The sequence below is a fragment of the Heterocephalus glaber genome, unplaced genomic scaffold (assembly GCF_053883595.1).
Source record: "Heterocephalus glaber isolate CG9 unplaced genomic scaffold, H.glaber_assembly_v1.0 deba00001586, whole genome shotgun sequence".
Classification (NCBI taxonomy): Eukaryota; Metazoa; Chordata; class Mammalia; order Rodentia; family Bathyergidae; genus Heterocephalus; species Heterocephalus glaber.
In genome coordinates, this window is record NW_028258364.1 from 4,265,012 (window position 1) to 4,275,542 (window position 10,531).

The 10,531-nt window shown below is 41.3% G+C and overlaps 1 protein-coding gene across 5 annotated transcripts; it reads left to right on the top strand.

Annotated features, from left to right (window-relative positions):
• The first annotated feature begins 2,201 nt into the window (after nt 1-2,201).
• On the top strand, nt 2,202-8,946 carry Spry1 (sprouty RTK signaling antagonist 1). Of its 5 annotated transcripts, XM_087193322.1 has the most exons (3): nt 4,059-4,198; nt 4,669-4,954; nt 6,730-8,946. In XM_087193322.1, the coding sequence occupies exon 3, from the start codon at nt 6,785-6,787 to the stop codon at nt 7,742-7,744; it is 960 nt and encodes a 319-aa protein (XP_087049448.1). In that variant the 5' UTR covers nt 4,059-4,198; nt 4,669-4,954; nt 6,730-6,784; the 3' UTR covers nt 7,745-8,946. The 5 variants fall into 5 exon arrangements, with proteins under 5 accessions (XP_004855000.1, XP_087049448.1, XP_012931347.1 ...); XM_004854943.4 differs by lacking the exons at nt 4,059-4,198; nt 4,669-4,954 and adding an exon at nt 2,202-2,778; XM_013075893.3 differs by lacking the exon at nt 4,669-4,954 and having other exon boundaries at nt 4,068-4,198.
• The last annotated feature ends 1,585 nt before the right edge of the window (nt 8,947-10,531 follow it).

The following is a 10,531-nucleotide window of genomic DNA, read 5'->3' on the forward strand; positions in this document are numbered from 1 at the left end:
GGAGAATGTTTATGGAAAATTTACAGATAGGTTAGTCTATTTTTGTCAACTACAAAGATTGTTTACAAAAGGAAACTGAAAATAACATGGCCTATCCTTGGCAACTTTTCTTGGGAAGTGGAGTAATATATTGACTATTGCCCTAAAAGGAAAGTAATGAGAACTTAGTTTCCATTACTAGTTCTTCATTGATTTATTGGACTCTTATACACTAATCAAATTCTGTGATCATTTTCCCAATAAGAGGTTATAATTGAGTGATAATATAATTGTTAGTAATAATGTAATTTATCATGACCACAAAAATTGGGAGAATAAAGTATCATTTTTTAAAAGCTTGGAACACATTGTGGTTCTGCTGTTTTATTTTGGCAAATAAAGTAAATAAATGAGTAATTAAAGTATTTTACTACTCTACTGTTTAATTTTTTTTAACCACTAGCAGTTGTGAGGATTTACCACACCACACCACACCCCCCGCGCCTTTTTCTTTTTCAAAAATCAAATCAGCAGAAGAGATAGCTAATCGTTTACAAAGGAGAAAGAAGAAGTCAGGGTTCACCTTGCATTCCATTTTATTTAAACATATCTTACTATAGTAAACTAAAAATTATAAGGTTTTCCCATTGATATTTACATTGTTTTTCCTTTCAGAAAAGTTTCACACTCCAGTTACCATTTCTAGCCAAGGTATCCTATAATTAAACTTACTGAATAAAGAATGCCTATTTTCACCTAAAAATTTAGAATTCCTACCAAGTTTTATAGTTGTGGGCAATAAAAAGGAGTAGGTTTCATTAAATGTCTTCTAGCTATAAAGTGAAAACCTATTTTTACATTTACTTGTAATTTAATATTTAGAGGAAGATATAGTGATGCATTTTAATGCTAAATGATACCATTTCATTGATTCATTTTATACATTTTATTTCTAAGTAAACATGATTGATAGTGTTTTAGATAAAATCTGATGATTGTATTGTTATAACTTTCAAATAACATCATGAAAGTTATTTTAATAAATCTGATTGAATGCAGTGCTTTGAAGTTTATTTGTAATAGAAAACTTTCAAATATGCATTTGTGAGATTTATGGAATAAGAATGTTCAGTGCTCCCTCTCCTGGTTTTACCATAATGGTGAACTGACCTCTCATCCTAAAATTGTGATGACTGCTGAGAAGACAATTTGAAAGAACCAAAGAAGATATTTTGATGTGATATTCTAGTTCTGATTTAAATATTCCAAATCCATTCACAAAATACCTATCTATCATTGGTGAAATTTCACTATATCCTCAAATTTAATGAGATTTATGAAAAATGTATGATAAAACGAATTTTGTTTTGAAATAAACAATTTTAATGCAATTTATAGTATCATAAATTCAATGTTATATTTCAAAATAGATTCTTTTAATACATTTTCTATTAAGGGTGAATATGTAGCTTCTTGCCATCATTCTTTTCTTCGTTATTTTTCTGGTGATGCTTTCTTCTTGATGTTCTCAGTGGTGCCCTGGATTTCTTAAAAGCAATTTCAAACACAAGTTAAATTTTCAAAAGCGTTCAAGCATTTGAGAGTCCAGTATGGGGCAAAAAAATGTTTCCACAGAATCACGTGCTGTTGTAAAGATTTTTAAAATATTACTTTGAACTAAAATATTAATACTCAAATATGTATATGATTTAGATTCTAGATTTTTTTTTTTTTTTTGCCAAAGACTTTATTCTGTCCCTGATGCTTGGTACCAGGAAAAACATTTTTCTACTAACTGTACGCTCTTAGTTTTTATCTATCTCTTAAAAGTCTCTATAGAACCTTACAATTTACATATAGCTATCTTTAGTGCAGCATGAACTAGTGGGTAACGTCAAAAATCCTATAGTTTGTAAAGCACCTGAAAGCAAGTTTCCTTCTTACTAAGGTTTTTTTATTCAGTGATACATCATATCAAGAATTATAAAACTTCTTAGTAAATTATTTCTATTTTAATTAATTGCTTTTTAGCCGATTAAATTTTTTTTTGCTTTGGAAAATTATACAACTATATAATAAAATTTTTTCATGTAATTGATATTTGGGAAATTATATCACAATCCAAGATAGACCCATTATCTAAAAACTCAGAGCAGGCAACTTCACTTTTATGCTATATCATATCGTTATATTTGCAAAAAAGAGTGCAACTTTTTGAAATTTCAGATTTCACATATTCTGAAACTTGTTTTAGATAAATGTAATGTTCCGAGTTTTAAATGATCAATACACACTTTCCCTCTAGTTAATCAGAAGTGATGGTTTGGCATGCAATTTTTTCATCTCTCATTCTTCAGAATTCTTTTCTAATTCAAGGTTGGAGTCCACAATTTCCTTTAAATCGGAGATCGATAACTAAATTCGGATGTATTTTTCATGACAAATTGCAATTTGCAAGATTTTTATAGGCAATCCCTATTTTTTAGAGGCAGAATGCAAGGTAACGTTTCCAAGTTGGTACATGTAAACGAAAAAGCAAAGGCCAGTTGAGGAAATCCTGTTCCAGGTTTTCGGGCGGCCCGTGTGACTGACACATGATATCACTGGAGGCGGGTCCTGCGGTGGAGGTGGAGGTGGCGGCTAGGAGCTGAAATTCTGCGGAACCGGAGTGGGATCGCTCTGTAAGGCATGCAGTGGTTTGCTGAGTGATAGCGGCTGACAGAGCTCCATGCCCTGGATAAGGAACAGCTGCAGTGGCTGTACATGTGCCTGAAAAGCAATTTTCAATCTTTGCATTAGGTAAGAACCGTTTCCTTCCTTCCATTCCGTAGACATTTTAGGAAAGGTAAGGTGAGAAATATTTGCTCTTGCACGTAATTGAACATTTCTTTGAACTCGCCCTAGAGCTAAGGTTACTGGTTGCATTTCAAAACACCAGCAGCATTCCCATAGCTAAATGCTCTTAAAGTAAATTCTACCGCTTAAAAAAAAGAAAAAAAGCAGGGTCCCTTTTTTTTACCCCTATCCCAACAGTAACAAATTTTAAAGAGTCTGTAAACGATCGGATGTACGAAACACAGGGTCATTTATGCCGAAGAGGGGCTGATTCTCGGCATGTGTACCAAATGCGTGTTTGTTTAGGCATTGTTGGCGACCGAATCCTTAGCGAAGCAATGGTTTAAAACCTGAATTTCTCGTTTCCGCGTATTGATTTCCAATGCGCAGAGGCGTTCCGCGGCATTCCAAGGGGCCAAAGCACTTCGGCAAAAACGTGCGAGACTGCATGTTACTTGGGTTTGCCGGTGACACGCCGACTGTGCGCCGGCCTGTCAATCATCAGGAGCAGCAACAGGCAGCCCAGGGCAGCGGCTGCAGGCTCCACGGTCTGCGGGCGGCGGGGCGCGGGCGCGTCCGAGCGCCTGGAGAGAAAGGAAATATCATGTGTTTTTATCTCTCTCTGATCATCCGTAGCAGGCGCCTCGGCCGCGGAACCGCAGGGTCGGAGCTTTGGGAGTGCGCGCTGCCCCGGAGAGGCTAACCTGCAGGAACGGAGTTCCCGGGGACGCTGCGTCCCCGCGTGCCCAGCGTGCCCGATCGGGAAAGCGCCTGGCCTGCGCGGGGACCTGGGACGACGCCCGCCTGCCCCTTTCCGAAAAGGACCCCAACTTCGTTCCCTACATCCCCTCCCCCACCCGGCAGTGCGGCCTCAGCCTCGCGGGCGCGGGCGCTGGGGTCCCTCCGAGGCCTGCGCGGCCTCGAGACCAGCCCGCCGACGCCGGTTCGAGCCCAGCCCCGGGCGCCGCCGAGTCTCGAACGCCCGTGACGTGGATTTTCAGTCTTTGGGAGGCCGCTGCCCCTTATTTCCCTCCGGGCGAGGAGCAACTGGAGCCCGCGGAGCCCCCGTCCGAGCCCACCGTGCCGCCCCGCGCGCCCCGTTGAGGGACGCGGTGAGCCCTTCCGGAGGGGTCGTGCGTTTGTAACTGCATCTCGCCGGGGGGCCGCAGGCGGGAAGCCCCCAGGTGGATGTTCCTGAGCGGCTCTGGGCCGCGAGAGACCTGCCCTCCGCAGCCGGAAAGGGGCCGCGGGCCGACTCGCCGCCGCTCGGGCGATGCCACCGCGTCCTTCCCGCCGCGCTTGATGCGGCGCGGTCACGCGGCCGCCCGCACCGGGACGTGGGCCGGGTCGCACGGCTGGGCCCCCCGCCTCCGCTCTGGCCTAGGTGAGTGCGCGGGGAGGCGCGAGGCGGGCGGGGCTGCGCGCGCGGCAGGTGCGGACGCCGCGGGGGGAGGAGAGGCGCGCGGCCCGGGGCACTCGGCCGACCTTCCGGGGTACCGCCCCGCCGCGGCTGCCTGGAGCTGGGGGCCGAGGGATCCTCTTCTCGCCAGAGGCGGATCCGAGCAGGCGTTGGGGAGTCCGGTTGAGCAGGCGCCCCCCGGGATCCGCCCGCGACCCCCTGGTCTGCCTCAGCTTTCTTGTTTGGAGAGCGAGGCGCGGCCAGGCGAAGGCGAGGGAGGGGAGAGGGCGCTGCCACTTTAAAAGTGGGGAAGTACGCCCTCCTGAGGTAATGGTAACCTCCGCCTCCTCCCTCCTCCAGCTAGAGAGAGAGAAAACTTGTTTTCATTCATAACTTTTTCCTTTTCCTTCCTCTCCGTCAACTATTTATTCACCGCTGCTCCGCGCGGATTGCAGAGGGCGCCCCGCTCCCGTCCTAACTCGCAATGTGGAGACGCTCGCCCGCCGCCCCTGCCCCAGCTCGCTTTTCCCCGGCCCTCGATGAATCCAGCTTTTCCTTTAAAGGATAGACTTCTTTTTAAAATAATTTGACTTATAATCAGCCAAGCCGTGGGCTTGCTTCTGGCGCCCGCGTGAACGGGGAAAGCGAGTTAGGTTCTGACGCGATCCTGGGTGGGCAACTCGAAAAAGCGTGTGAGGAACCCGCGGAGATCCTTAGCGTGTGATGGGATTGTCCGGAAAGGTATTCGACCCTTCGTTCGCGTGTTTTTTGGGGAAGCCTGTCCAGGGAGCGCGTGAGCGTGTTTGGAGATAGATCAAGGACTTGTCATTGGTTGAAGATGGGTTTTTCTTCGGATTAGAGGTGGCGAATTGTCTTTGCTAAATGTTTTTGCCAGGAAATTTAATTTACCAGCCAGTATGAGCTTCGTTACAGCTCTCGTGTGAAATGCGAAATTAAAGTTGTGCCTGGTGGTTTTGATTACACTCGGCAGATTTTTCCCACTGGCTTTTCTTTTTCTTTCTGTGGAATCTGACTTAGTACTTCTAAATGCCCTTTACTTTCAAAGCAGTGAGTTGCAAAGTGTTTGGTGAGGAGGAATGATGGGGTGTGCAGGCATAAATGAATCGATGTTTTTAAGGATTGTGAGACCCTGAAGGACTCTAGGATTGTATATACTCAGCAGGTTATGGTACTTTTTCCCCCTCACATGCAGAAAAGGTAGAATGGAGGAGGGATCCACAAAAAGTTACGGCATAATCTGGAGACATTAGTTATATAGGTAATGAGTTTCTTTCTGTTCTGTTCCTTCAGATGATGTTTTTTGGTACACAGTACTAGTGGAGCTGGACATTTTTTATTTTTCAATCTTAAATTGGGTTGCATCTGTAAACTTGGGAAGGAATTTGGGTGAAATATATTCTAATCTACCATTAACTGTAAATGGAAACCTTTTTGTATTTGGTAATGTTTTATAAATAATACATTATAATTAGAAGTAATTTACTGCTAGTATAGAAACATGCTTATTTTATATCAGGATATTAGTGGGCTTATTTATTACAAGAAGTACATTGATTCACAGTTCTCGGTGATTTTGAAAATCAAGGTCTGTCATATAAGTAGATTTTTTTAAGTCAGAGGAAATAGAGATAATTACGGCAGCCAAAATTTCCCCACACTGATTTGAAGGCCTAACGCTTGCACGTAAAAGTTACCTTGTTATATGAGTGTACCCTGATTTAAGCTTTTAAAATTCATTTCACAATTTGAAATATGAACACTCTGTTATTCACAGAATGGTACTTAGAGCCGTGTGTGTGTTAGTGCCTATAAGATACCAAGACCTATTGTGTTCCTCATACATTCATCTTTGCGTTCCACAGATAAGTAATGAGCTCGTTTAGAATCCTGATTTCTACCGAAAATGACCTCTTATTTTGAGATTCCATTTTAGTATGGAATATTTTTAATTTTTTTGAAAATCCCTTGGTTAACTTCCTCATCATTAATCTGAAACTTGTAACACCATACAGATAATGAGGCAACAGCACCAAAGCCATTCTTGAGCTTTAAAAAATAGTAGACATTTTCCTTCATAAAAACTACCAATGAACTGACAGTGAGCTTTCTTTAGATGAGCTATTGCAGTCTTATATTCGATATTCCCTATGAAGGCATATTTCATTTTAATTTTTGTTAGATTCTTAAACAGGAAGACATTACTTCCCTCTTGATTCTACTTTTTAAAAGCTGGAAAAACTTCTGATTTTTATGGCTTGGGGTCTCTTGCTTACATTCTTCTTGTATGATGTGGTCCACAGCCCCTCTTGGAATTGGACTCTGGCCAGGACCCCAGCATCATTGTAATCCACTGATGAAGGAGATCATTACCAGGTGGTTTAGGCAGTTTGTGACTTGACAGGATTTCCCCCCTCCCCGAAATGCTTCCTGTCATTTATTCTCTGTTTCTCTCTCTGTTTTGTTTTGGTTGTTTTCATTTTTGGTTTCTTTTTTAGGATTTCAGATGCATGCCAGGTTTCCACTGATTGCCAGAATTCGAGATCACTACACATGGATCCCCAAAATCAACATGGCAGTGGCAGTTCATTAGTTGTGATCCAGCAGCCTTCTTTGGATGGCCGTCAGAGATTAGACTATGAGAGAGAGATTCAGCCTGCTGCTATTTTGTCCTTAGACCAGATTAAGGCCATCAGAGGCAGCAATGAGTACACGGAAGGACCTTCAGTGGTAAAAAGACCTGCTCCTCGGACAGCACCAAGACAAGAAAAGCATGAACGGACTCATGAAATCATTCCAATTAATGTGAATAACAACTATGAGCATAGATCTACAAGCCACCTGGGACATGTAGGACTCCCAAGTAATGCCAGGGCCCCCATTTTGAGCAGATCAACCAGCACTGGAAGTGCCGCCAGTTCTGGGAGTAACAGCAGTGCCTCTTCTGAGCAGGGGCTGTTAGGAAGGTCACCGCCAGCCAGACCAGTTCCTGGTTATAGGTCTGAAAGGGTGATCCGGACCCAGCCCAAACAACTACTTGTGGATGACTTGAAGGGTTCCTTGAAAGAGGACCTGACACAGCACAAGTTCATTTGTGAACAGTGTGGGAAGTGCAAGTGTAGTGAATGTACAGCTCCCAGGACCCTGCCATCCTGTTTGGCCTGCAACCGGCAATGCCTGTGCTCTGCTGAGAGCATGGTGGAATATGGGACCTGCATGTGCTTAGTCAAGGGCATCTTCTACCACTGCTCCAATGATGACGAAGGGGATTCTTATTCAGATAATCCTTGCTCATGTTCACAGTCACACTGCTGCTCAAGATACCTGTGTATGGGAGCAATGTCTCTATTTTTACCTTGCTTACTCTGTTATCCTCCTGCTAAGGGATGTCTGAAGCTGTGCAGGGGGTGTTATGACTGGATTCATCGCCCAGGGTGCAGATGTAAGAACTCCAACACTGTCTATTGTAAGCTGGAAAGCTGCCCTTCCCGGAGTCAGGGAAAACCATCATGATTTTGGGAGGTGGGCTGGACCTCCTAAACTTCTAGCTTTCCAGCGGTAGCTGTTAGAAAATATACTATTAGATACTGATTTTCTTTTCTTTGGAGTTTTTTCCTGTTCCCTGCCTTCTCTTCCCCTGTTCCCACAGTTTGACTTCTGGATTTTACTCTTCTCTCCTGGACGATCTGTGAGAGCGGACTATGAAACTGCACCTGGCTCCCACTTGTGACAAGAGCCTTTGCCATCCATTTGAGAGAGTTTTGAGAGCCAGTGGGCTTTTTGTGTGGCCTCTTTGTTCTGCCGGCAACTTTCCAAAGTTGTGTACATGAACATAAGACACCCACTCAGACTACAGGATTTAGAGCTGTTTTTGATTGGGTACTCTGGAAGTAAGGAAATTGGTTTTCAAAGAAGCAACCGTTTAATTGCTTACATAAGCTATGTATTAAATCTATCTCCAATTAGAGTTGTCTTCCTAGCATTGGACCAGTAAATAGAATGGGAGAATATATTTTTGTTATAACATAAAAATTTTCCTTTAACCACTGCCCTCCTTTTTTTTTGTTACTCAGTTCTGGCATCACTTCCCTCTGGAGATGCCAGCTGGTGACCCCTCCCCTTTCCTTCTGTGTAATTTTAGATCTCACTTTACAATGTAAGTCTTCACATTGGAGATGTATTGTTTGTAACTTGTTCATTTCTATTCTAGCTTTCATATTTGTGAAGGACTCAACTACCTTCCTTTCCCATGCTCATCACCAAATTTTTGTTGTCATTGAGGACACTTGGATAACTGAAGTTGAGATTTATAGCTGATCAATCTGTAGGTGTCACAGAACTATGCTGCCTAGTGATCTTGGCTCCTTAATGGTCCTTTTGGCCCCTTGGTTAGTTAACAGCTGAGTAATCCTAATCTTTTCTGTATTTTCATTGCCTTAAACCACAAATTGTGGTGGTTTTTGTATATTTTATGTATAAACCACAAAGTTGAATTCTGACTATTTTTAAGACAAAAATCTGTTAAACTTTTTTATTGTAAAGAATATTTATTATGCGGATCTCTATTATTTTATGATATTTATTGCAAAAGACTGTTGAAATGTACTCATGTCTGAATATAACAAAATATCAATACTTAATGGAAAATAAGGTGACACGAAGAAAGTACATATGTTAACTATAATGCAGAAAATATATTAATTAATGAAACTGTCTCCCGATTTCTTCATTTATTTACCTGGACTATTAAGGTGATATAATTTGCTTTGACTTTTTTTCAATGCATACCCATTTTACTTCTTTCCCTTTGGATATTAAATTTAGACACTGGTGATCTAAATTATAAGCTGGATATTCCCTGGAAAGTATATTAGTTAAAATGTTGAAATCCAAATTTTGTTTTATCAGCTGCCCAAGTGAATTACTTTCTAAAGTGAAAAAGCTTTGTAATAGTAACAGTGACTCTTACTTTGGCTCTTTTGTAAGCCTGAGGTTTCATTTATGTCACAGTTTTTCAAAATGGGACATATCCATAAGTTTTGAAAACTTAACTGTCTTGGAATAATTAGAAGTTAGTCTTCATCTGCAAGTCTTAAAAAGAATTTAATTCTTTGGACATGCTAGGTGTCTCTGATATTGTCATTTCAGTAAAACATTTTGGAAGTTGGAGCATACCAAGTGAATATTTCAGATTGTCAGATTTTTAAAAAAATTCCTATCCCTCCTTTTACGTTTCCTTTAATAAGTACTCAATGTGATCTGATCAAGTTGCACTTATTCATGTCTGGTGGAGTAAGAAATCCGGGTCCAAAACTTCACATAGATCAAATATTCTGATACTATACTTTTCAGTCAACCACCCTATAGCTATGGCTAGGATCTTTGGGTCTGATAAAATTTTTGATTTTCTTTGCGTCTGAATTCCCCCCAATTCCCTATGGCTAAATGATATTGTCAATAGTTATCTGCATTTCAGAATAACTATTTACATTTGAAAATAAGATGTTAACATAATTTGAACTCAGTCTATCAAAACATACGCAGCTTTTTGTTTTGGTCATTGTTCATAGATGGTCTACTAATTTAGTAGTATTTGTTCTTTATAAATAAGCTTTCCTCTTGCTTTATACAGACAGGATATAATTGGTAGAAACTTGTAATAATGCTTTTCTGTCAAGCTATTAACCCTATTGGTGAGCAGCATGACATTTGACAAATATTTTCTCTGTCTTGAAAGTAGAATTTTCTTATTGAATGTTTGCTTTCAAAGGTGACTTCATAATCTATAGTATTTTAAAACATGAACTTGAGTATTTTCTTCTCATACGCAAGTTATGTGATGTTATCACTGATCTCTTAATATTTACAGTATTTCCTTGAGATTTGGCTCATCAGTGACGTATATAAACATACGCTCTCTCAAAATACTGTGTGGTTTTTCCTGTTATTGTTCAGATACTTGGTGTAATTTCGAGTTGGTGGGAGAGCTGTCTGTAGCTATAATAACCAGATTAAGAAGCGGTAGCTTTTATTGAAAGAAATTTATAACTTTTATAAGAATGAGGTATGCTGTAGAGTTTAAACTCCTGGTTATGTGGAGAATTCATTAAAATCGTGATATTAAGATGGTGGTCTGCTGCTCTTAGGGCTCTTTATGTACTCTGGCATAGTATCAGGACTGCACTAGGAAGTAACAGTGGGTTAGAGGTTCACATTTCTAAGAGGCTTGTCAGGTAACAAAGCATAAACATTTTGATTCAAAACTTCCTCCCCTGTGATGGTTTAAACCTGGGGGAGGAT